General features: G+C 53.4%; 1 protein-coding gene across 1 annotated transcript; it reads left to right on the forward strand.

The window, feature by feature from the left end:
- Positions 1–203: 203 nt before the first annotated feature.
- Wfs1 (wolframin ER transmembrane glycoprotein) lies at positions 204–25,503 on the forward strand. The gene is made up of 8 exons (XM_075943741.1): positions 204–326; positions 7,168–7,419; positions 14,808–14,890; positions 16,492–16,636; positions 18,026–18,196; positions 18,714–18,794; positions 20,194–20,345; positions 22,923–25,503. Exons 2-8 carry the CDS (start codon positions 7,173–7,175, stop codon positions 24,726–24,728), a joined length of 2,685 nt encoding a protein of 894 aa, XP_075799856.1. The 5' UTR covers positions 204–326; positions 7,168–7,172; the 3' UTR covers positions 24,729–25,503.
- The last annotated feature ends 1,195 nt before the right edge of the window (positions 25,504–26,698 follow it).

Consider the following 26,698-nt stretch of genomic DNA (forward strand, 5'->3'; position numbering starts at 1 on the left):
TTCTCTGTGGGCTGGCCGGACCCGCCCTCCCGGCGCCATCTGTCCGCTTGTGGACCAAGAGAGCGCGTCGCTGCAAGGCGAGGCGTACCGTGATTGGCGAGAACACAAAATGATTGGCGGGCTCACCGGCCTCTCAGCGGGCCCAGTCTCTGGAGCAGCTTCAGGAATGGAGGGCGGCAGAGGCACCGCCCAGGCTCCGCCCCCTGCCTTGGGCCGCGCTGGTTGCAGGGCCGAGCGCACCGCCTTGCTTGCTCTGCTGGCCGGGGCAAATCTCCGCGGTTTCTGAGCAACTTTGCTGCGGGTTGGGAGGCCCAGCACTGCGGCCGGTGAGTACTTCAGGATCATTGTGCCGTGGCCTTGGCTCTGGGTGCGCAACGGCAGGGAGGGTTCCGGAGCGCTGGGAGGCACCGCTCTACCGGCCTCAGTTTCCCTTGATGGGTGGCCAGGCCCCAAGTCAACTCCAAGTTGCCAGAAGTTGTAGGCCAGGACTCTCGCTGCTCCTCGGAGCCCGAGACACCTACTGCCCCAACCGGATCAGGTGTGCCCCAACCGCGCGCCCCCGTCCAGCCCCGGAGTACTGGGCACACCTACAAATCTCCCCGCGAGACTGCGCTGCGGATCGGACAGCCGGTTATCTGGGACTGTTCACGCCCCAGAACTGCCCCATCATGCCCTATCCCCCCATCCCCCCTCCCCGCCTCGCACAGGGCCCCACAGGACCTGATTCTTGGGGCGTTTGGAGGCTGTTCCTCTCCTCCTTCGGTTCTCAGTGAAGGAGGCAGGACAGCGGGAACCCTTGTGAACTGCTTGGAGTGACCCACCCTAGTATGAACCGCTGAACTGTGGTATGCCCCTGGCTCTGGTATGCACCGCACCTTAGGAAACTTAGGTTCTGGTCGGATAACTGTCTTCTGGAAAATCTGACCCTGTCCTTTTGGTGTGATTGCAGCTGTGTCCTTTCACCGTGTTTGGTTAGTTGACGTTATATGATAGCCCAATAAACCGGTGTATGGGTTCCTTAGAACTACCTCCCTGCTACCACCGCAAGCGGACCCCTAGTTCCAGGGGTAGAACTTAGAGTTTTCATTTGCCACTAGAGGCTCAGTAGATTTGGGACCTGGCCAGGACAAAACGCTGCTAATGGACAGAGCTAATGAGCCTCTGCCCCCAGCAAGCAAGTGCAGCCCTTCCTCCCTCACCTTGGACAATGACCCCTGGTGGTTGGCTAGGACTTTCCTATCTCTAGGCTCCATCACTCACTCAGAGCCCGAAAGAAGGGGGAGGGAGGTTGACTTCCTGCTTTTACACCTGTTGATCTCGGTCTCTAAGGTGCTGATGACACTCACAGGTACTTTTCATCCGACTAGGGATCTAGAGAGAGGTTCTTTTATGTTCCATTTCCTTCCTGAATGCTCCTTGAACCTCCCCAGACACAGGCAGCATCCGCTGGAGATGCCCTTCGCCTTCTTTCCCAGGTGGAAAAATGTGGGGAGTGCCCCAGTGCTGGCCTCCCCTATGCCTTCAGAAGGTTTGGGGCTGGTCACACAGGAGACCTAGCTCAGTCTTGGTCCCAGAAATGCCTACACTGTCTGACAGCTGCCAAACACAGTGCCAAATGGGTAGGGAGCACTATGCTCTGTAAGGCACCCCTCTTCCCACCTCCCCAACTGTAGGAGGAGGCTGAAGTCCCCAGACACATGCCAAGTCACTTCTGAGTCCCCACTTCTTAGTTCCTCTTACATCTTAGTCCGGTTACAACCTCCTGTGAACCCTGGCTTCCCATCTACCCCAGTGCTTGCCCTGTCCAGGCCTCTCACTCTGTCTGGATGGCCCCCACTCTCCTCCCTGCTCTTCCATGGCTCCAGGCACCCTCAAAGGCTCTTACATTCTTGGGCCTATGGGACCAGGCTCACTCCTAGCCTGGCATTCCATCTGGCCCCAGGGGACTGATGTTTGTCTATCTCTTCATCCCTTCCCCAGGACACGAGTACATCTAATGCTGAAAAATCTTTTCCGTTTGTCCCGAAGGCTTTGCAAAGTCCCTAACGTGGCCCTTTTCATGGTTAAATGAGAGCTTCTCTGTCCATTCCATCACTGTGGCTTCTCCAACGGGGCTGTCTAACTAGATATCACCTTCCTACCAAGACAGATGCTGAGAGATTAGCCCTGGAGCATCTTCTCCTGGGCTCGACATAAGATAGGTCCCCCAATCCAACCTGCTGACCCTCACAGCCAGCCCAGAGCAGGAGCGACGTGATGAGCTTTGCCCACCACTGCAACCCATGCCCCTCCCAGCTCACTCCTGCTCTGTCCCTGTGAACTTGTCACACTGGGAGAGCTGGACTGTTCCTTGGTTTGGACTTAATGCTCTGGGCAAAAATAGGCATCTGGGAGCCACGAAGGGCTTTGTGACCTTGTCTTGAGGGTCAGCCCTGTGCAAGAGGGCTGGGTCAGGCCAGGCCAGAGTGGGCATCGTAGGCCAGGGGCTTTGGTCACTGGTGGAATTTAAAATAATGTTTCATTTTAACTCTCCAAGTGCTCCACATTCATGATAGAAAATAAAGGAAATGTATTTTTTTAAGCTAAAATAAAACCACCTATGTTCCTTACTCAGATAGTACTGCTGTGGGGGAGGGGCATTTCTTCCATATTTTTCTACAGATAAATTTTGTTTTCATCCGAAACAGACCCAGGATGGATTACCAAATCTGTTTGAAACACTGCTTGACAGTGTATTTTGCTTTCTGTCTTTGGCTCTTTGTACACAAGATCATGGTTAATAGCTGTGCAGTGGGTACCATGTGGAGGCTGAGGACTTTATCCCTGGGCTCTCAGGACACCAGCGCGTTGCTGTGAGGGATGCTTCTGCGTGTGAGCCTCGCCTGTGTCTCCCGTGAGCAGCTTGTGGAAGCAGAAAGGCTGGTCATGGGGCTTGTTACCAAGGGACTGAGAGAGAGGCACCATCCTCTGTAGACCAGAATGAAGCTGTCCTGGAAGGGTTCGAACTTTCTGCATAGAAGGCTCCATGCGTCCTATAGCCCCAACCTCAATAGAACACAGTCAGGCAGCCCTCTCCAGCGTGGCTTCTCCGGGGATAGCCACTCCTCAGCACAGCTCCTTGACGCTGACATTTTTGTTTAGATGGGATAAAAATACGCCCTGGTGTTCACAGGGAAGGAATGCCAGCCACTTTGTGTTTGGGGCTCTTACTCAATGATGGGTTCTAAAGCCACTACTCTGGCCACTGGATCTGGGGCCAGAGCTGGGTGACGAGGTTCTTGTTCTACAGCCAGGGATTTCCAGTCTTAGGAGGGACTTGCCTAAGGTCATTCAGCCCTATCAGTCCCAGCGCCCTGAAGCCTGACAACCTAGAGTTTCAGCTCGCATTCTTTAAGCCCGAGTGTATGCCCTGAGGGCAGCCCTGAATTCTGGACTCACCATGGCACCAGGCAGGTCCTCCCCCCACCCCCAATCAGGTCTGATGGTCTGATTCTTGTGTCCCTGTGACCAATAGTTCCAGGAAACTGTTTTGAATTAACAAGATCTTTGCCCTAAACTAGGCTTGGCCAGTGCCCCCAGAACCTGAAATGAATTCCCCTGCATCCATCCATCCTGTCTTACCAGATTTCTTTCTTTCTTTTTCTCTTTTTCTTTTTGGTTTTTCAAGACAGTCCCTAGCTGTCCTAGAACTCACTTTTGTAGACCAGACTGGCCTCAAACTCATAGAAATCCGCTTGCCTCTGCCTCCCAAATGCTGGGATTAAAGGCCTGCGCCACTACCACCCAGCCTTACCAGACTTCTTGCTTTGAATAGTTTTGCTTTGACTGCTGTGTGCACATGGTCAGTTACACAGGAGCGTAGCAGTCAGCCGTAGCCTGTTCCCCTGCCATTTCCTGAAGGAGAGGCTTTCACACTCGGGTCTCCGTGTGTTCATATGTGTGCATGTACTCCTGGATGCACACATGTGGGAGGCTAGAGGTCAACCTTAGCTGTTCTTCAACCACTGTCCACCTTGGGCTTTTGAAACAGGGTCTCTCACTGGCCTGGAGCTTGCCAACTAGGCGAGGCCGTCTGGCCAGCCAGGCCCCTGGATCAGCCTGTCTCTGCTTCCAGAATTACTGCAGAAAAGCTTTTGTTTTTACACCGGGATTGGGGATTGAACTCAGAGCCTTATGCCTGGCAAGCATTTTTCCATTTGAGCTATTCCCAAAGTCCCCCATTTAGGGCTTTTGTTTTGTTTTAAAATGCCTGGCCATTTACAGGTGGCTTTCTCTTTTACCGTATCCCTTCGCACCTGATGTGGAAGGTATGGGGAAAACTGAGGCAGGGAAGCTAAGCAGCCACTCCCCATGGTACCTGTGACTATGAAGTGCCCTTTGGTCAGGAAAGTGATCTCTTTTCCATCACGGAGAGAAAACTGAAGCCCTGAGAGCTAGTGTTTAGGGCCTCAGAAGAGGCCTCTGGGAAACCCTGGCCAGTGTGTAGCTGGAGCTGCAACTGAAGGTTGTGAGGCTTTGTATTGGGGAAGGGTGGAAGGGCTCCCTGAAGAAGGACACTGCAGGCCACAACCGTTGCTTGGTGCTGTGGAATGACAGCCAGTGTGTCAATGAAGGGACCGGGAGAAGGGTAGGGAGCGTGCAAGGCCTCTTTCAGCACCATGTTTGCTGAGGTCGGAGGAATCACAGGAGAGTGGGTTTGAACCCAGCCCCGGCACCTCAAGCTGTTGGAACAGCTCCTCCTCCTTCCAGACCGCAGGTACTGGGTCTGGGCGATGGAGGAGATTGAAGGCTGAACAGTTTCCTCACCAGGGACCTGGGATGGTGTGTTCCTATCTGCTAGGCTTGGAGGAGCCCACAGGAGGTGCATGCGAGGGCTAAGCAGAGCTTCTGCCTAAAGACAGGTGCTGTGCCTTGTGTTTGTGGGGCGGGGGAGCCCCTTCTACCTTTCATGAAAGTGGAAGCGGTACCTTTGTTCCACGGCAAGGGAACGAGTGGAGGAGGCAGCTTGCCGGCGACCTTGTCTTGAGTCCGAGGTGATCTGGTGGTGAGGTGGCTCTATGTGGAGATCACAGCCCCTTGTTCACTGCACTGCCGGCTGTGGCCTCCCGTGGGTCTGGGGGCTCCCATGGGTGTGAAGTCCCTGTCAGTTTGCATATCCTCATGGGTCTGTATGTCCCTGTAGATGTACAGTGTGTAGTCCCCCATTGCTCTGCATGCCCCTGTGGGGCTACACATTTAGCTAGCTGATAAGGTCTGTAAGGCTTTGCCATTCCCGGAAGCCTGCGCTCAGAGCCCCACGTTGATTTCCAGGCATATTCATGAGACTTGGTCATGCTTTTGGTTTTAAATATCTCTGGGGAATGTTTTAAGATAAGGGCTCAAGAAAACATAAATAAGAAAGTAAATTGAATTAAGGACTCTGCCCCGTACAGGAGAATGTTAGATTGAAATCTACTTTGCCCTTTAGACACAGCTCCCCTCCATGGGACCCATTTGTAGCTGGGGGGTGGAACAGAAGTGGAAGAGTCTGTGACTAGCGTAGAAGCCTGGGTCCATTCCTGCCTTTTCTGGTGGTACAGTGCGCAGAACTACCCATCTGGGAACTGTTGGCCAGGCTCAGGGCTAGATACTGAGACCTGGTCCCTTGCAACTTGGTCTTGGGTCCCCTGTCCTCACAGTCACTCTGAGCATGGAGCTATGTTCTGGGTTCTAGATATGGATGCTGATGCTTGGAAGAGCACACGGTTGTTCAGGATCACATGACCGGTAGCCCAGACCAAGACGTCAGGGACCCTTTGAGGCAGAATTCTATTTCCTCATAGCTAGACTCCCCAGCTTGTTTTCTTAAAAGTTATGAAGAGGACAGTCATGGCCTTGACTTTATGGAGGGTCATTTGGGAATCTGAGGAACGGTCTTTCCACATTCTGGTGTGCAGGGGTCCGGTAATTTCAGGGGTCTCTCTCTGTCCCCTCAAAGCCCTTCTTGGCTTGGAATCCTCCAGTACTTGCTGTTCTATGGTCCCTGCTCATGACTGCCTTAATGATGATGACCTGTTATTTTCCAAGTTGCTAAGCAACATGCAAGGTCCTTTTGCTGACCGGTCAAGGCCTTTCACCACTGTTGCATACTGACCGCTCTCCAGGCGCTTCGAGAGCTGGCTTTGTATAACGTGTATTACAAGCTGGGGTGTATGGTCCTGAGACTAGGGCCAGTCTCTAGGGCTCACCAGTTGTGCCCCTACCTCAGCCTCATCCTGTGTGTTTACCCGAGTGTTTCTTTTTAAAAAGGATTTGTTTTTATTTTGTGTGTATTTTATTTTATGTAGATGAGAGTTTTGTCTGTGTGCATGTATGTGTATCATATGCATGCATGCAGAGCCAGGAGAAGGCATCTATCATACCTGCTGGAACTAGAGTTAGAGAGAGACAGTTCTGAGCTGCCATGTGGGTGCTGGGAATGGAACGCATGTCCTTTGGAAGAGCTGTCAGTACTCTTCACCGTCGAGCCTTCTCCCCAGCCCCAGTGTTATTCAAGCTTCCATCAGAAGTCAGTGTGTTTACTGAAGTATGTTGTCTGGAGTTGTGGAATCTGAAGGCTGAAGTCAAAATGATGTGTCCAGGCCTGGTCCCTCTGGAGACTCCAGGCTGTTCTCCCCTCTCCATCTCCTGGGGTGTCCGTCAATCCTTGGTGTTTGTCCTCTCGCAGTTCTGTTACTGCAGCCTCTGGTCCATCTCCATGTGGCCCCTGTGCTGGGTCTGTTTCTAAGGACACCACCAATTGAACTCCAATTGAACTTAGGACCAGCCTAAGTCCACGTGATCTCATTCAAACAGTTCAGCTATTTCCTAGGCAAAGACTCATTTTTCACAGATGCTAGGTGACCCATGTAGGTTCCCATGCATCCTCCATGGTGAGGCCCTATCTATGTTCAGTATATACCACATGTCCCATCTCTCTGAGTGTCTTCAGCATCATCCTCATTTCTCGAAGGAAAGCACAAAAGTCCAGGGTCACCTGGCTTGACCTGTTGAGAACTTGAAGCTGCCCCCCGGGGTCATCAGGTTAAACGAGATTGCCAAGCTTGGCAGCTCACACCCGTTCCTTATTTTATCATCAGGCTGTTTCAGGAGCCTTTTTGTGTGTCTGACCCTCCTTTTTGTTTGCAGGCAAGATGAACTCCGGCACTCCACCTCCAAGCCCCTCTGGCCCACCTCCTCCATCCATACCACAGCCCCAGGTCCAGCCCCAGGCCCGGGCCCGGCTCAATGCCACTGCCTCCCTGGAGCAGGAAAAGGTTGAGGCTCCACATGCTCCTAGACCTCAGGCTGATCCTAACGCTGGACCAAGTGCTGGGGAAGCAACCACTTCAGGGCCACGGGCCCCTCATGCCAGCAGCCGAGAAGGAGTACATAGAACTGGTAAGGGGTTAGGGCCAGGAAGGCCTGCAGTCCTCAGCCCACAGCAACCTGGGGAAGCAGGGTGGACACATGGCTGGGTTCCTTAAGTTCCTCAAGTACTGGGGCTGCAGCATGCCAAGTGCATGTGGATGTCAATTGTGTGATTAACCCTTCAGTCAGCATCTTTCTCCCTTAGGCAGCAGCCTCACTTACAGGTGGACCACATGGCTCAGAAATGCTCACGGTCCTACTTTGGACCCCCCAGCTCTCAGAAGGGCTTGAGTGCATAGTGGTTCTTACCTGTGTTCTTACCTCTGGGTTGTCACCTGTTCCTCCCTGCACCTTGAGGTCATTCTGCATCCTTCAGATTGGCCTTCATGGTCTCTCACCTCCTTTTTGCCCACTGAGAACCCCTGCTCCCTGCCCCCAAAGTGCTCTGCTCACCTTACCTTTTGGGATGCCATTTGCTCATGAGGTCACCTGCCTCTGCATCCTCTTTCCAGTCTCAGCTCATGGGAAGAACCACATATTCTATTGGCACCTGTGGGGTGCAAGCGTGCGTATGCACATGCACATGCTCACCTTCCCTCCCTCCCTCCTTCGCTCCCTCCCTCCTTCGCTCCCTCCCTCCTTCGCTCCCTCCCTCCTCTCTCTCTCTCTCTCTCTCTCTCTCTCTCTCTCTCTCTCTCTCTCTCTCTCTCTCTCTCGGGGAACAGACGTTTCCAAAGAAATATCCTCCTTATTCTGTAGTGCAGTCTGATGTCTCTTCCTGGTTTCTTAATTAAAAAATATTTCTTCTGGGAAGCATTTAAATTGACCTCATAGGCCTCTGCTGGGTGAAAACTGAGCCTTGGGAATAGTCGCGACTCGCCTCTGACTTAGAAGTGTCCTGAGATGCAGCAGGTCAGTTATGGGCTGAGTGTAGGACTCTGTGCCTCTCAGGAGCTAGCCTATGTGATCATATAGGGGCTTCTTGTCAACCTCTGGCCTCCCCAAGTTCATGTGCCTCCAGGCAGCATGTGCCCTTCTCCTGTGTCAGATGCCAAGCGGGGATGATTGTGGGAGGATGTGGTGGGGGGAGTAAGCATCAAGTTAAATGAATGAGAGCCCAGGCACACTATCTGCAGAGGCTGGAGTCCAGCAGTGCAGGACAGGGTCAATCCTGCAAGGATTGCCCTGGGGGGCAGAGGATGGGAGCCTGTCAGGAAGGAGCACCCAAGGACCATGTATGGAGAGTGGACATGGGCTGTCATGATGCAGGAGGACAATGCTGCCTGTTGGTGGCAACTGACTAGCATCGACTCCGGCTCTGGAGCCTGTGTACTCAGCTCGTCCCCTCCAGTTAGTCCCTGCCACCCTGGCATTTGTGTGACTCCACAGTTTCACTTGACACCGTGTTCCAGCGTGTGATGTCATCTACCGGACCTTTGCCTCCTGGGGTGGGTAGACACAGAGTGGGGCTGTATCTTTGGGCAAAGGTTTGTGTTAAATTACTTCTCCCCATGGGCTGTAAAGAGGTAGTGTCTGTGGGGCCTCGGCTGCTGCCATGCAGATGCTGAGACTATCTCTTGCTATACCTGGGGGTTAGTGCGAGGTTCCTTTTGTCCCTGGGTGGTAGGTCTGAGTGATGGGGTACCACCTCCAGTCCTGGTCAGTTTGTTCTGTAGCAGACTTTCTCAGATCACCAGCCCCCAAATCATGACACGGAGACTTCTTATTAATTATGAAAAGCCAGTCTTTAGCCTGTGCCTGTCCCACTAGCCCCTTATAACTTCATTTAACCCGTTTCTCTTAATCTACATTTTGCCTTGGGACTTTTTACCTTTCTTTCATTCTGTATGTCCTACTTTTCCTGCTGCTTCTGTGTCTGGTTGGCTGGTGGCTGCCTGGCTGCCTGGCCCCAGGTGTCTCCCTCTGGTTCTCTCTGGAGCCTAGATTTCTCTCCTACTTATTCTCTCTGCCCACCAGCCCTGCCTATCCCTCTGCTGCCTAGCTATTGGCTGTTCAGCTTTTTATGAGACCAATCAGTGCCTTAGGCAGGCAAGGTGAAACAGCAACACATCTTTACATGGTTAAACAAATGCAGCATAAACAAATACAACACACCTTTACACAGTTAAAATAATATTCCACAACATTGTTCTGCCACCTTGTTGCAGCTGTTGGCATTTTCTGTTTTCTCTGAGAAAGGCCAGCATCCCTCAGTGACCACTCCAACCCAGCAGCACCCCTGTGTCTACCGCTGTCTGCCAGCCTGTCCATAGATCACAGCCTGGTGTTTTAGTTCCTGAATCAAGGGACCAGATCTTCTGGCTGCCTCCCTGGCTAAGGCTCCTGGGCAGCTAACACTGCCTGGCCAATGTCACCTTCAGCTGTCCTGTGCTCCGGCCCTTTGCTTTATAAATCTTCTTAAGAGATCACTGTGTCCCTCAGCTTTGCCTCCAAGGCAGTCAAGGCCTGGCCCTAGATCCAAGCCCAGCGCCAAATGCCACCCACCCCTTCTCCCTGATATCGTGTGACTCTGGGGGCAGAGGCCATGCCGGAAAGCTGGGCTTCAATGTGGGTATCTGAGTAAAAGGCCCAGATCGCTGTTTCAGATACCACCAGGAAGCAGGTGTCAGCCGTGTGTGCTCTGCCCACAGTGGCTCTGGGAAGAGCCAGCCAGGCAGGACAGCAGTCTGGAGGTTCCAGTCCTTAAAAGTCGAAGCTTCAACTCTCCTGTCCCTGGTCACTGATGTTGGACAATAGGCCCCACCCTGCTGGCAGGGGCACTGGGGCCTAGAGTTCCTGCCAGGGAGAGTTCGGCTAGTTGGCTAACATGTCTGCAGGTTCACTGAGCATCTGCTAAGATACAGATGTGTAACCACAACACGAGGCTTTACCTAGTAACTCTTTAGGCCTGGACTGCATCGGCCCCTCCCCCACTACAAGCCTGGGGTCGGGCACTGTCACCTGCTGCCATCTCCTTTCTCAGATGAGAAAGCAAATGGAAAAAAGCTGTGGCCCCGGGCCCCACCCAGCTGGGGTGGGAGATGTGGGAGTTAGGAGTAGTTTGATTTTGCACTTTCCAGTGGGCCACCAGGGACTTGGTAGCCAAGGACAGAGGACATACCATGTGCCTGCTGAATTGAGTGCATTGTGCCAAGGGAACCTTAACCAAGCCAGTTATCTGTCCCCAGAGTGGAGCCTGCCAGGCTTTGGTGACAGGGTCCAAGGCTCATGACTGCCCTATAGGACCCTTCCCAAACCTGTGCTGCTTGGTGACAAATGAGGGATGGCATCCTTGGCGTTGATCTCAGTGCTGGGGACTTTGGTTGTAGCCCCTGAGGGAACCTGGGGTTAAGGTATCATCTGAATTGCCTTTCAAAACCTGGGGCATGGCCCAGCGCTGTTTAGGGGTCCCCACTCTCCAGCTCTCCTCCAGATTCCCTTCTGGTCCATAGAACTTTGCTTGAACACTCACACTCCTGGCCCTGCTGGTAGTCCTGGCAAGCCACCTGCCATATGAGAAGGTGCCCTGCTGGTGCTCATGGCTGGTCTGGGATGCTCCTGAGACAGCAAAGGAGACCAGCGCCATGGGCTAGCAGGCCATCACAGGAAGTGACGAGGCTCTGGGGTGCCTAGGGACTTCTGAACAGAGAGATGTGTCCATTCTGAATGTTGAGTTTTGCCCCAGCAGTGCTGCCCAGGTCACATACGACTTGTGTCCAGCTGTGCCCAGCCAGTCAGTCAGCAGGAGCTCATAGCCACATAGCCCATAGGTCAGCACAGGAGCCCAGCGCCTCTTCCATAGGTGTCCTGGGCTACAGGCCTCAAGGGTCAGTCCTAACACTCCTCAGCAAAAGCCCAGAGCCTGGTCCTAGTGACCTAGGTGGCCTAAGTGACTCAGTGGACACAGAGGGCCGGGGACTCAGTGTGATCTGCCGATGCTCTCTGTAACCCTGCCCGTGTGCCCCTCTGGTGGCAGAACTGAATAGACTTGCTGCTGGGTTGGGTTAAACGACACTGGTCTGGGCCTGTTGGAGACTTCGGACTGTCATGCTGCCTAGGGCCCCTGGCCTGGTGTGACAGGAGGAAGGAAAGTAGGCTGCATGGACCTGCAGCCCTGGCCCAGGTGCACCTGGGGTCAGACGCAGACCTCTGGGACAGAGGCCATCTCGGTCCCAGCCTGGTTACAGCCCTTTCTCTTCAACCCTCTGGGCCTCTCAGGAGCCCCTGGGCCTCACAGGGCTTCTGGTAGAACCATGGCTGTTTAGGTGTGAGGAGCCAATGTAGAATTGAGTCTCATAGTTTAGGAAGCAGCGAAGCCTCTATTCCTCCTGGCCCGGCCCACGGCCTTGAGTACACACTGACCCTGTGCTTCAGCGGCCGTGTCGTGAGGCCACCCCTGATGGTCCCTGTGTCTTCTGGAAAGCTGGCAGCGTGCCTCTGTTTGTTACTTCCAGTCTCTGGTTGCATTCCAAGCCTCTCATGTCAGCCTCTCCAGGAAGTCTCTCCAGGCAGGGCCGTTGTCTCCAGTGATCATGTCACCTGAGCTGACAACATGGCTGTTCTCCATGGCTCTCCTCACTGTGAGCTGTGACCATGGTTCCTTGGCTTAGTAACGTCCGCTGGGTGGGTGACAGGGGCCAAGTGCCTTAGCCTGTTCAGGCCGCCAAACAACAGTTGTCTTTGTGCCTTCCCTATGGTTCTGCCAGCTAGAAGGGTGGGTGGTGTCACTGCTGTCCCACATATGCTGAAGAACCCCTCAGAGTGATCCTGATTGCCCCGTGTGGGGGACTCTGTCAGTTCTTTGTGTCCCCATCTCCCTATGGGAGACTCCTCAACCTGGCTATCCTACATGGGAAAGAGACTCCATTGGTCTAGGGTGGCCCCAGCTACCCTCTTTATTGTGGAGCCCCCCCACCCAGGTAGCCTTGACTGTCCAGTGAGGGAAAACCCTAGTACACATGATCCTCTGCTCTGGCCACAGGGGTGATGTGACCCCAGTGCCTTTGCCATTCTTCTTGCCCATCAACATAATCCCTTCTGATGGATGGACAGAGAAATGCTGGAGGCCAAAGACCCAGGACCCATGATGAGGAAGTGTGACATGTTAGAGACAGGATGCTGTGTCGGATTTATTGGTCGTGTGTTTATAATTGTGTTCTTCTAAGGGTGTTTAACATGCTATAGGAAGTTTAAGCAATATTAGGTATAAGATGACTCGGTAGTATGGAAACAGAAAGTAACTTGCTGTATGGAGGTTGCCTGTGGGAGTGCTTGGTGTACAGTCAAGGTTGGGTAGAGAAAAGTGTCAGAGACTGTCTGGCGTGACTGAGCATGGCCCTGCAGGCAGCACCACAGTCTCCAGACCGTGAGTGCGGGGCGGGTGTGCTGAGACGTGTAAGCCAGAACACTGCTGACCTACACACAGCTACTCCCTTGTCGGCCCAATGCACTTAGCCCTGTTTGTTCTGAGTTCGCTGAGCTGTACTGCTGGAAGCTGGGGCATGGAGACCAGTCAGACCTAGTGCAGCGGACCACGCCATTGCACTGCTGGGGACTGGGATGGATGAAGGAGCTGGGGCCAGCAGAAAGGACAGTGTACCACGGGGGTTCTCCTCCCCAAGATGGTCAGCAGGACTGCCAAGTTTGCATGCTGTACAGGACTCTTTCAAGTACATGGAGCCTATGGAAGAGCACCAGCTGAAGAGATGGGCAGGGCCCTGTCCATGGGCTCACAGAGGTCAGGACCTTCACAGAATTATATGAGCTACTTATGACTATAATTGATTACCTATGACTGGACAATCAGTCGCAGATGACGGAAACCCAGTACGCACTGGCAGGAACAAGAGTGGGGGACAATGACAAGGACCTCTTCCTTCCTTCCTTCCTTCCTTCCTTCCTTCCTCCCTCCCTCCCTCCCCCCCCCTTCCTTCCTTCCTTCCTTCCTTTTTCTTTCCTCCCTCCCTTCTTCCCTTCCTTTTCTCCTCCTTCCCTCCCTCCTTCCTTTCTTTCTTTGTCCTCCCTCCCTTCCTTCTTTCCTTCCATCCTTCCTTCCTGTGTATGTGGAATGTGGTATGATGTTGGGGGGATTGCGTTGAGTGTGTGCATGTGATTTGCAGGTGTGCACACAAGAGGCCAGAGGAAGATGTTGGGTGACCTCCTCTATTGCTCTAATTCCCATGAGACAGGTTCCCTCATTGAATTAGAAGCTTCATGTTTTGGCTTGATTGGCTGGCTGGCTGGCTGGCTGGCCAGGATCCCTCTTCCTCTGGTCTCCAGTTCTGGGGTTGCTGGCATTCACAGCCGTGATTAGCTTTTTTTGTGTGGGCGCTAGGGATTTAAACTCAAGTCCTCACTGCTTATGGGGCAAGTACTCTGAACTTAACCCTCTGCACTATCTCCCCATCCCCGGACCATATACCATAGAGACTCTAGCTTTCTACTCCAGGTGAGGCTGGACCCAGGAGTTCATGTACTGTCACTAGGAGGTATCCTCCCCTTTACTCCCCTCTCTACTCTGCTCTGCCTTCCTGTGGTGTCCTCTCTCTCAGGTAGGCTCTTTCCATAGGGTACCCCACCACAGAGCCGATCTGGCATGAGAGGAAGGCTGATCTTACAGACTCAGTACAAGACACCATTGGCTTGACACTGTCCATCCCTGAACCATGCACTTGTTTGGGGATGGGAGGCGCCAGGTAGACTTGCACAAATTTCCCTACAGCCCCTGACGAGGTTGCTGCTTATTTCTTATTGGAGTGTGATGAGATCATGAGGGTAGAGTCTCATAAATAAGATTGGTGACCTTATAAAATAAGTCCAAGAGCTTTCTTGCTCCTTCCAGACAGGGCAAGGTGCCACCATGAGCTATAAACCAGATCCTGAGATCTGTCAACTGGCACCATGAACTCGGACTTCTCAACCCCCGGAACCCTAAACGATAAACTCCAGATTGTAAATCCCCAGCTCACAGCATTTTTCGGGGCAGCCTTGACAGTGAAGACACCCACCCTTCAGAATAAAAGTGCCCGTCAAAGGTGTCCTCCAAAGCCGCGCTGCCTGCTGAGCACAGGCCTCTCAGACTGCAGCCCTGTGAGTGGAGTGGAGCTGAAGGGCAACAGTGGGACTCAGGTCTGCACCCCACTCCCAGTCCTCACACCCACAGAGCTCCTAGTGACAAACACCCCTGGTACAGAACAGGCGGCCACTGTTCCGACTTGCTAGCAGCATCGGAAGGCAACCCGCTGTCTCCCAGGCTCCCTTTCTGTCCTAGCCTCATCCTCCACCTGCCTCACAGCTCATCCTCCTGCCTCACTGAGAATCAGTGGCAGAACTCCTGAAGCCTGGTCCCGCCATCCCTCATTCCACTGGCGGGTGTAAGGTCTGGCTGTGTGACATTCTGATTTCTCCTCATGTTCCAGGTCCTGTGAAAGCAGATGTAGAGATCCCCTTTGAAGAAGTCCTGGAGAAAGCCAAGGCTGGAGACCCCAAAGCACAGACAGAGGTGAGGACCAGCATCTGGGGTGGGGGAAAAATCTTAGAATGTGACCCCAGCACAGTGAGCCTGACTTGGTGCCCTGTAGCTCATGGAGTAGGGGTCTGACCTTTTCTGTGGGGAACTAGTGTGGTTATGTAACCCTCCATATTGGTTAGTTTGGGGTGGTTTTTGTTTGTTTGTTTTTGTTCCTTCAGTACCTTCTTGGTGCACCTATGTTCACCACTCTCGTCCAGCACACACATCCTGTCTTGGGCATGCACTCCTCCAAGGGCACCCTCCCTCCTTCCTGCCCACGTACCCTCTTCCAGCTGTCTGCAGCAGGCTTGCTCCTAAGGAGGGCTTGCCTCAGCTGCAGGCTCACCATGTCCAGGGCACGGGACAGGAATGTGGTAAGCAGAGGAGCCCAGACAGGACAAGCTTCCTGGGTGTCAGAGACCCAGGTGACAGGCCATCCTCAAGATGCCCTGGCAGGTGGAAATCAGATGTCTCACGCTTTGGCTGCCGTGGAGGCCAAGACAGTTTTGTCCCCTCCTGTCGGTCCTTCTGCACTGTGCAGGCAGCCAGACCAGTCCATGCTCCCTGCTATTTCCCATCCCTGGGTCTAGGGTGCCCCACTCTGCCTCCAGCCTCACCTCAGCTAACCCTACAGGGAGGTCACTGTGATGTAAAGACCGAGAGTGACCTCTGACCACCTGACTTCCATGTTTGTAGCTCAAACAAGTAACTCCTGGAGTTTCCCACCCTACAGCCCTCAAAGAAGAGCGAAAGTCTCTATGTAGGGGCACAAGGAAAATTTTCTGTTTGTATCTGAGGGGCCAGTTGGACTGTGAAGTCGTCCCCAGCCTGTGCCCGTGCCTCCAGAAGCTAGTGAGCATCCATGGAGCTGGTTAGGTTGTGAAGTCCTCCCCAGCCTTCTGAACTCAGGGAGCATGCCCAGCTCTTTCCTGGCTTGTCTGTATTTTTGGCTTCCCTTTGCCCATCTGTAGAGTAGGAAGATTGGACTGGGTTGGTGAGCATTTTTGCATAGGGCCAGAGAGTAAATATTTTGGACTGCACAATCTGTCTAAACTAATCAACATTTCCATGACAAACAGAAAACCTGTCATGTCAGCATGTAAGCAAGCAGCCATGGTTACAGTTCAGTAAATCTGTCAGGGCTGGCGAGATGGCTCAGCAGGTAAAGGTGCTTGCAGCCCCAAGCCTGGTGTCCTGAGTTTGAGTCCCAGAACCCACATGGTGGGAGGAGAGAAACGATTCCCATGAGTTGTCCTCTCATCTCCACATGTGTGCTCTGGCATCCATGCACACACATGTGCATATGCAATAAATGAATAAATAAATGAAATGCTTTTTATTTTAAAATTCTTTTATAAAAATAAGTAGTAATCTGGCCTAGGACCAGGGCTTCTCCTGGCTGCCTTTCTCCAGCTTGAGCTGCTGGAGAGGCAGCTCTAGTTTTCCTACCATAAAGGGGTTCCAGCACCCAGTAGGCGAGGAGCGAGGGAAGGAGCTAAGCACGGTGGAGAGCCCACATCCTATCATCCTGCCCCATAGTGAGGAGCACAGGGTCCTGGAAGCTGGAGGGTGACGGATGTCTCTGCTCTCAGGTGGGCAAACACTACCTGCGGCTTGCCAATGACGTCGACGAAGAACTCAACAGCTGCTCGGCCGTGGCCTGGCTAATCCTGGCAGCCAAGCAGGGCAGGCGGGAAGCTGTGAAGCTGCTGAGGCGCTGCCTGGCTGACAGGAAAGGTGAGACTGTGTGGGGCCTTCAGCCGCTGCACGCCGGGTATGTGGTTTGCCATGCTGGCCATGCTATCGGGAAGGGAGAGGTCTTTTTGTTGCCTCCTTGCCCTGAGAGGTTTTTGAAATCTGCCAGGTACTTCACAAGCCAGGCCAATTCCTTGTCCTTCGTCCTGTGCTTGGTGTCTGCAGTAATTAGTAATCAATTATTCTCGCTTCCCTTCTGGGTTCTAGTCCAAATTGGGAAGTAACTCTTAGAGTCATGAGGAGGCAACTGTCCTAAGGGCCCCGGAGTATGAGTGTCCTGTAGTCTCCAAGTCTGCGGAAGGTGACAATGGGGGTTTCACTGAGTTTTTGTTGTGGTGCATATTTTGATATTTATTTTTTAATTGTAAATTTTTATGCTTGCTGTATAAAACTTGCAATATATAGAAGCCACAAGGATACAAATTACTCATAACCAAAGCGCAGGGAGGCACTGTCTTTTCTTCTGGTATATATCAGTGTTTTCAAAGTTACATTTAGTATACGTAATTTTTTTCTATTCAACAACTAGACTGGTCATTTGGGGGAGAAACAAAACAAGGATGGTTTCCCCTTTAAGTTCTGTCAGCCAGGGTGTCCCAGCCCAACTGCCCAGGCCACAGCAGGCAGAATAACCTAGAGCTGGTCATGTTAGACTGTGGTTCCCAGGGCTGCCTAGGAGCAGGGGCAGGCACATAGCCCTGGAGGGTGGGAAGGGAAGGCAGCACAGGCTTACTCGCTCTGCCCTGCCCTGCAATAACACCCGAGATTCCTGGGCAGGTAAAAAGTCCAGTCCTCCTGAAAGAGAGGCCATACCATTTTGCCACTGCCGCCCTTGTCTCTGCTCACCTCACTCCCCTGGGCCATCTGGCATTCTTTCGTTGTTCTGTGTGGAAGAATCCATGTTCCCACTACCCTGGGTAGAGTCCCAGCCCAGGAAACACTGTGGGCACAGGGATGCCCCCTTCTTGCCACAGTTCCACTGGTAATTGCAGCGATTCTGACCCAGACTCTAGGTGACTTGTTCCTCTTCAGACTTGGGCCTACAGCACCTTGCTTTGTACCTTGTTCCTACTGTAGTCCCTGCTGAGAGTCCCCTGAGGACAAGGTGTGAGAGGGAACAAGCCAGGAAGGGCTGGCAGCTCTGTGCTCCAGTGGACACTGAGGCATTGCCAGACCAGCCTGGCCTCCAACCTGGAGCATGGGTGCCATCAGGGATAGGCTCAGATACACTCTGGGGACAGGTATCCACTCTACCCTGAGTCAAAGAAGCCAGTCATCCCTCATGACCCTGTGTCCAGCCTCCTGGGAGTACCTTTGGGGGCTGCTGTAGGGCATGGCTTTGCCTAATGCTTCTGTCTGTCTGTCTGTCAGGCATCACTTCTGAGAATGAGGCCGAGGTGAAGCAGCTGTCCTCTGAGACCGACCTAGAGAGGGCCGTGCGCAAGGCTGCCCTGGTCATGTATTGGAAACTCAACCCCAAGAAGAAGAAGCAGGTGGCTGTGTCCGAGCTGCTGGAAAATGTCGGGCAGGTCAACGAGCAAGGTAGGCCAGCCACGTCACCAACAACTCCATTTGCCTTTCCTGTGGGGGTTGGGGCCCCATGGTTAGGAGGTGACTGGCATGTTGGCAAAGACTGCAAATACCATTTATTGTTCACTTATTCATCGGAGGTATCTTAGAAGCAGATCTTAGTCTGCTTCTGGTTTAAGGATCAGAGATACAGAGAGTGACAGAAGCTTGGTCCTCACCCCCAGGGTAAGGACTAGTATATGATATTGGCTAAAGGTGGTCAAGAGCTGGCAGTGCCAGCCGAAGAGGGGAAGGGTGGGTAGGGTGTGTTTATCATTGAGTAGAAACAGCCCCGAGCACGCTGGTCCTCCTTGTGAGATGGTCCAGAGATAACTACCCAGGGATATGGCCCTGGCATATGATGGGACCCCAAGCCCTGTGGTCCCTGAGTACATAATAGCCCAGGATCCTGAGGACATGTGCTTGGTGGGCTATGGGGCATGAGGGACAACTTGGCAGCCCCCGCTTCCAATCCTCTCTGATCCTACAGATGGAGGGGCACAGCCAGGCCCGGTCCCCAAGTCCTTGCAGAAGCAGAGGCGCATGCTGGAGCGGCTTGTCAGCAGTGAATGTGAGTATGGCTGCCCGTTCTGCTATCCGCTGTCTGCTTCCCGTCCACCACCCAGATCAGCATCCGCCTTTCCTGTGCATCCTAGCCTGGCTCGCCTGCCAGCGTCTCTGACTTAAATGGACTTTCATTCAGTCACTTTGAGGGACAGTGTTTTCATCCCTGGGACTTGAGCTTTGTACATTGGGAGCTCAGACGACAGTGGGAAACAGATTACAGTGTGACAGTCCTCAACCCTGTGAAGGCCAGAGTCAGGGCTGGAACCTGAGTGAGCAGAAAGTTCAGTGAGGGAAACAGGAAGGAGAAGGGGATCAGGGAGTGTGTGTGGGATGTGTCCCATGTGGGCACTTATGATGAGGCAGAAGTAGAGTGTTACAGCGTCCATGTAGGAGAGAGGCTGGGGGCACACAGAGCTGGAGGTACTCTTGGAATGTCTAGGATCAAAATTTGAAGGCACCAGGCCATCCCTCCATGTGTGGTGGGGGTGGGGGGTGAAATCTGTAGTTCAAGGGCCCCAGGCTCCCATCCTTGAGGAGATGGACATGTCGGGGAGGGTGCTTATGGCTTCTCATCGCTGAGAGGAGAGCCCAGTGGGTGGGACAGGAGCTCACAATTGTGACTTATCATATTAACTCACGAAGCTAGCCTAGTGGGAACTTCCAACATGGCCATGGCTCTTGCTGACTCCCTGCCAGCATCTAGCCTTTGTCTTCCCTGAAGGCCGGGAGCCCAGCATTTGACACAGGCTGCATTTCTTTCACCTGCCCCCAGTGTTTCCCAGAGCTTAGGAAAGCATCCAGCACCTAGCAGGCTCTTGGCAGACACAGGTGGGTCCTCGGAGGATCCTGCTGGGGGTGGGGCAAAAGGCAAACTTATGTTGGCCCTCTACAGATCCTGTGAGATGAGAGCTTGGTGGACGCATGATAGGCCTTGTTGGATGGAAGAGTTATTGGGTGTATAGTAGGCCTTTTTTGGGGTCATGATGGACGGGGGTCAGAGAGTCACAGGCCCCCAGATCCTGGGAGTGGCTAGTCCTCGGCACCTTGAGGCCCCGCCAGGTGGAAATGAGGGAAGGACATCAGAGGGTACCAGAGATGCAGGCTGCCTGATGGTCTAGCAGTAGAGCTTGGGTTGAGGGGTCAGGGGGACTTCAGGCATTAAGGACTGGGAAGGCAAGTCACTTCACATAGGTAGTATGTCACCTAGATCAGAGACAGAGGTGGGGTAACAGAGGGTAGACCCACTGCTTCCTCCCCACCACCTTTTTTCCTGTGCCCTTACCCCAGGAATGGTCCTACGCCTAAACCCATCTGGGCCCCAAGTTGCCATCCGGCATCACCTGTGTTATCAGGGTCTCAGTGATGCGGTTTGCAGAACCTGGTATCTTTTCCCCTTGCTTCAGCCAAGAACTATATCGCTCTGGATGACTTCGTGGAGCTCACCAAGAAGTATGCCAAGGGCATCATCCCCACCAACCTGTTCCTACAGGATGAGGATGAAGATGAGGATGAGCTGGCAGGGAAGAGCCCCGAGGACCTGCCGCTGCGCCAGAAAGTAAGTGCAGCTCCTGCCCGGCCAACGGCTCCCCTCCCAGAAGCTGCAGGTCAGAAGGGTCCTTGACTCCTCAGAAGGAGCCCAGATGTGCTGGGGTGGTCTTCACCGGGTGCTTGTGGCTCTTTGCAGCCCTCGTGTCTGGGCAGATGTGCGTGGGCAGCAGGCCGAGACACTGGAGCTGCACTTTCACTTAGAGTCACTCTGTAGAGATGGTGTCGGTGGCCCAGGACAGAGGCCACTTTCTAAATATGCCTTCCCAAAACCCAGTGCTGGGGTCTGGGGCCAGCTGAGTCAGGGACACTAAGAATGAACTGGGAGGGCAGACACACTGGAGGGAGACGACATAGAAATGCATCCTGCTCTGACAAGTCTCCACATTGTTGGGATCCAGTGCAAACACAGGGTATGGCCTTAGGAGATTGCAGAGTTGCCCCAAGTCAGCGTATGAAGCTGGGCCAGATGTCTCCATATCTTATTCTGCAGGAATACGAGCATCACTGGGTATTAGGCAGTTTGATCCAGGTAAATGGTTTAATACAGTGTGGCCACAAACCCAAGGCCCACACAAGGACCTGTCACCAGAGGAATTGTCACGTAGCAAATAGCTTTGCGTGCTGCAGTTCCAGTGTTTATGACCAAGAAGAGATGAGCCACGCGTGATGAGTAAGATGGGGCGAATAGGTCAGAATGGGGATGACAACATGACATGGCTTAGCTGGATGAGCTGGCATGAAGTAACTGGAAAGTCTCCACAGGGAGCTGGAGTGCGGAGCAGGTCGCCGCAGGGACAGGAGACAGGACAGATAGAAAGATAGAAAGCAGGGGGCAGCTCAGCACATTCCAGAGAGATGAGACCCATGTGTGAGCCATGCCCCCGGGTTGTTGACAGGGAAAGCCTTACTCTCGCCACTGAGGACAGGTAGCGGTAAGAGCAGAAAGGACTGTTACCCTGGAGGTGCTGAGCATCAGTGTGGCACAGAGGCTCATGGCTGGGAGGAAGGTCCATCCAGAGCTAGACCGGATTGAGCATGTTCACCGACAGGATGCCCAGATGGCACTGCTACCATGAGAGGAGGTAGCTGGGGTACATATGGTTATTGGCAAAGAGGAGCCCCCCATAACACTCTTGCTAGTGAGGTCAAGCTGAAAGGATGAATTGGAGAAGACCCTCAGGCCAGAGCGTCCCAGCTTGCACTGCAGTGCCTCCTTCTGCCACGTCCTGGTCTGAGTGTGTGTCCTGTCACCTCCCAGTGACCTGAGTCTGAACTGTGTGAGGTCAAGAAGTCATTTTAAGGAGAGAGAGATTTAAAGTCTGCAACAAGATACTCCATGCCATAATGTTTGGAGCCATCCCGGCCCTTTCGTCTCTTCCCACCGTGTTATTGGGAGTCTTGTGCAGAAAAAAAGCAGTGAGCCCTCACGCGAGTCTCCATACGCAGGCTGCCTCAGCCCTCAGGGCCTTGCCTTGCAGGGAAGCAAGAGATTCCTGAGAGAGTAACAAGGAGCCTTAAACCGATGACTCCCACAAAGAATGTTCTAGCTGCCGAGCAGCTTTGCTCAAGACTGAGGAAGAGGGTAGCCTCTTAAAAGCAAACTTTTTAAATGTTTTTAAATCCTAATATGTTTTACATTAACTTATGGAAAATCTGACATGGACATTTTCTCTCAGATTTCAGCTTCCTCCCGCTTGCCTCGGGCATGCCAGTTAAAGGCGGCCATGTTCCGTGCCAGCTTGGGTTGTGGCCCTCTGCTTTGTTCTCAGTGGGAGGACTGGGTGTTGAGCTCTTCAGAGCTCACCATCCTTCCTCAGTGCTCATGCTGCTATCTCTAGTGTGTGGTGTAGCCTGGTGACGTCATGGTTATTGTCCCTTTGACAACTGAGGAAGCAGACTCAGGGAGTTGACATCCATACCCAGGAGAGTGACACACCTCTAACGGGCTGCTCAGTGCTGTTGTATATCGAAGCAGGAGGCCTGAGGGAAGAGGGGGAGCTAGGGACCCATGTGCCTTCCCCTAGATATGGTAGGCATGTGCAAAGAAATCCCTGATCACCCTAGCCGAAGGTGGATGTCTTAGTTACTGTTCTAGTACTGTGAAGAGACACCATAACCAAGGCAACTTACAGCAGAAAGCATTTAATTGCTTACAGTTTCAGAGGGTGAGCCCGTTCTCACTATGGCAGGAAGCATGGCATCAGGCAGGTAGGCCTGGCACCGGAGCAGAACAACAGCTGAGAACTTACATCCTGATCTGCAAGTTGCAGGCAGAGACAGAGAGCAAGACTGGCCCTGGTGTGGGCTTTGGAAACCTTAAAGTGACATACTTCCTCCAACAAGGCCACACCTCCCTTCTTAAACAATTCCCTATTGGGAACCAGGCACTCAAATATGTGAGCCTATGGGGTCCATTCTCATTTCAAACAACACAGTGGGAAGGTGTAACTCATCATGGAGGTATAGGGCTTAGAAGAAAGCAGACCCCTAGGCACTGTGGAGCATAGGGAGCACTAGAGAGTATCCATGTCGGATGGCAAGGGGCTCTTGTCCTGGTTAGTTCCAGCTGCCTGTCTCGCCCTAGGTGATGAAGTACCCTTTACACGCCATCATGGAGATCAAAGAGTACCTGATCGACTTGGCCTCCAAGGCAGGCATGCACTGGCTGTCCACCATCGTGCCCACACATCACATCAATGCCCTCATCTTCTTCTTCATCATCAGCAACCTAACCATCGACTTCTTCGCCTTCTTCATCCCCCTGGTGGTCTTCTACTTGTCCTTTGTGTCCATGGTCATCTGCACCCTCAAGGTGTTCCAGGACAGCAAGGCCTGGGAGAACTTCCGCACCCTCACCGACCTGCTGCTGCGCTTCGAGCCCAACCTAGACGTGGAGCAGGCGGAAGTCAACTTCGGCTGGAACCACCTGGAGCCCTATGTCCACTTCCTGCTGTCAGTCGTCTTCGTCATCTTCTCCTTCCCCCTGGCCAGCAAGGACTGCATCCCCTGCTCGGAGCTGGCCGTCATCTCCACCTTCTTCACGGTGACCAGCTACATGAGCCTGAGCAGCTCTGCCGAGCCCTATACCAGGCGGGCCCTGGTCACGGAGGTGGCTGCTGGCTTGTTGTCCCTTCTGCCCACCATGCCCATGGACTGGCACTTCCTGAAAGTGCTTGGCCAGACATTCTTTACCGTGCCCATTGGCCACTTCATCGTCCTCAATGTCAGCCTCCCCTGCCTGCTCTATGTCTACCTCTTCTACCTCTTCTTCCGAATGGCTCAGCTGAGGAACTTCAAGGGCACTTATTGCTACCTGGTGCCCTACCTGGTGTGCTTCATGTGGTGTGAACTGTCCGTGGTCATTCTGCTCCAGTCAACCGGCCTGGGCCTGGTCCGCGCCTCTATTGGCTACTTCCTCTTCCTCTTTGCCCTCCCCATCCTGGTGGCTGGCCTTGTCCTCATGGGTATGGTGCAGTTTGCCCGTTGGTTCCTGTCACTGGACCTCACCAAGATCATGGTCACCACGGTGATCTGTGGCGTGCCCCTGCTTGTCCGATGGTGGACCAAGGCCAACTTCTCAGTGGTGGAGATGGTCAAGTCCCTGACTCGGAGTTCCATGGTCAAGCTCATTCTGGTGTGGCTCACGGCTATCCTGCTCTTCTGCTGGTTCTACGTGTACCGCTCAGAAGGCATGAAGGTCTACAACTCCACACTTACCTGGCAGCAGTACGGCTTCCTGTGCGGGCCACGGGCCTGGAAGGAGACCAACATGGCACGGACCCAGATTCTCTGCAGCCACCTGGAGGGCCACAGGGTCACGTGGACAGGCCGCTTCAAGTATGTCCGAGTGACCGAGATCGACAACAGTGCTGAGTCGGCCATCAACATGCTCCCGTTCTTCTTGGGGGACTGGATGCGCTGTCTGTATGGCGAGGCCTACCCGTCTTGCAGCCCCGGAAACACGTCCACAGCCGAGGAGGAGCTCTGCCGCCTCAAGCAGCTAGCTAAGCACCCCTGCCACATCAAGAAGTTTGACCGGTACAAGTTTGAGATCACGGTGGGGATGCCATTTGGGACCAATGGCAACCGCGGCCACGAAGAAGACGACATCACCAAGGACATCGTTCTGCGGGCCAGCAGCGAGTTCAAGGATGTGCTGCTGAACCTGCGCCAGGGCAGCCTCATTGAGTTCAGCACTATCCTTGAGGGCCGCCTGGGCAGCAAGTGGCCTGTCTTCGAGCTCAAGGCCATCAGCTGCCTCAACTGCATGGCACAGCTGTCCCCAGCCCGGCGCCACGTAAAGATCGAGCAGGACTGGCGTAGCACGGTGCACGGTGCCCTCAAGTTTGCCTTCGACTTCTTCTTCTTCCCATTCCTGTCCGCCGCCTGAGAAGTGTCCACTGCTGGAGGAGGCTTCAACGCATGTTGCCGTGGGGCCCTCCCCGCGTGGCCACCCAGCCAGCTGGAGCAGTGCTGTGCTGAGCATGTGCGTGAGTGTGTGTGTATGTGTGTGTGTACATGTCTCTACTCTGCGCTCATGTGGGTGGATCCCACGTGCAGGGGCCGTGTGCCCACCTGTAGACTGCAGACCCAGCTGGAGAGTAGCTCTCTTTAGCTCTGTCCACTTTGAATGCCAGGTGTCAAGAAATTGCATGCTATCTTCTCTCACAATCCTGCCCTTTTCCCACAAAGCTGGAGCTCTGGGCCTGGCCCCAAAGAGCCTCCGCCCCCAAGAGCACTTTACAGATAAGAGTCTCCCCCTCAGCTCTTCATGCCTTCCTGCCCTCCCTTTTTTTGTGTGTGTGTTGGATTTGTTTTTCAAAGAACCAAATACGTGTCTGTGTAGACTTCATGGTAGTTTCCTTATTTATTTGGTTGCTGCTAATCCTTGACAGTAGCTGTCCCCAGTGGTCACGTCCTGCCTGGCTTCCTGCCTGGGGATAGCATGTCCACACTGGGCTCTGAACACTACAGCCTGCCTTGGAGCTCTTCTGTCTCTGGAGCGTGGTAGGGAGTTTGTGAGGTCGCCTCTTCTGCATCTCCCAGGACCTGGGAAATGGTGCAAGAGTGTCCCTTTCTGTACATAGGTAAACTTGGCCATGTTCGGTATGGCAGAGCCAAAAGCAAGGTCCTAAGGCAGCCGAAATAAAAAGCTTTGAAACCCACGCCCCTTCCTCCTGGTTTGCTTTCAAGGAATTTTGTCTGGTGTATGCATGAGTATCGGAAGATGTCTGATTGGGTGAGAAAGTGCCCCTTGGGTTTCTGAGGGCAGAATGGTTATCCACATAGTTGACCCCATCTGCTGAGTAGCAGGCTGGACCTACACAGGTGTGAGTCTCCGAAGTCTTAGCCACAATCCCAGGCACCTGGTATCAGCATGCGGGCGTCAGCTCAGCTGTTGACCCTGACTTTTGGGTGAAAAGTGCTTTGTGGCAATGGTCACTGAAACCCAGGTCGGTGATTGGATCGTTTGCATGACTCACGATTGGTGTTTGCACCTCTGACAGTATGCAGTCATGAACAATAATTCCACAGGGGCATAGTCAGAATTTGTCATGGGGCCTGGACAAGTTAGGATGCTGTGCTGGTTTCATTGCTGTGGCAAACACCGTGACCAAAAGCAACTTAGGGGAGGACAGGGGTTATTTACCTTATATTTGCAAGTCATAGTCCGTTGCTGAGGAAGGGCAGGGCAGGAACTCAAGGTCGGCCTGTTTGGTATTCCTCACTCACAGCCAAGGAAGCAGGAACCATGGAGGAACTGTACTTGGTGGCTGGCTCTCTGGCTCACTCACAGATGCACGCTTAGCTAACTTTCTTATATAGCCCACCACCACCTGTCCAGGGAATGGTGCTGCCCACCATGGGCTGGGCCCTCCTACATCTGTTGACAGTCTGGACAAACCCCGTAGACATGCCACAGAGCACTCGACCTGGACGATCAGTGGAGACTCCCTCTCAGGTGACTCAAACCCTGTAGGCATGCCACGGAGCACTCGACCTGGACGATCAGTGGAGACTCCCCCTCAGGTGACTCAAACCCTGTAGACATGCCACAGACCACTCGACCTGGGCGATCAGTGGAGACTCCCCCTCAGGTGACTCAAGCCTGTGTTAAGCTGACAGGGAAAGCTAACTAGGATATGCTCCCTGTAGGCATGGGCCCCTCTTTGGTGCTGCGTTTTGTTTTGTTTAACTTGATAGGATCTCACTGTGTACATAGCTCAGGATGGCCTGAAATCCACTGTGTAGCCTAGGCTGGCCCCAAAGTCAGTGATCATGCTACTTCAAACCTCCCAAGTCCTGAGAGTACAAGGATGAGCCACCAAGCTGCCATTTGATTCCTATGACGTCATCACG

The sequence above is a fragment of the Microtus pennsylvanicus genome, chromosome 12 (assembly GCF_037038515.1).
Source record: "Microtus pennsylvanicus isolate mMicPen1 chromosome 12, mMicPen1.hap1, whole genome shotgun sequence".
In the NCBI taxonomy this organism is placed as follows: Eukaryota; Metazoa; Chordata; class Mammalia; order Rodentia; family Cricetidae; genus Microtus; species Microtus pennsylvanicus.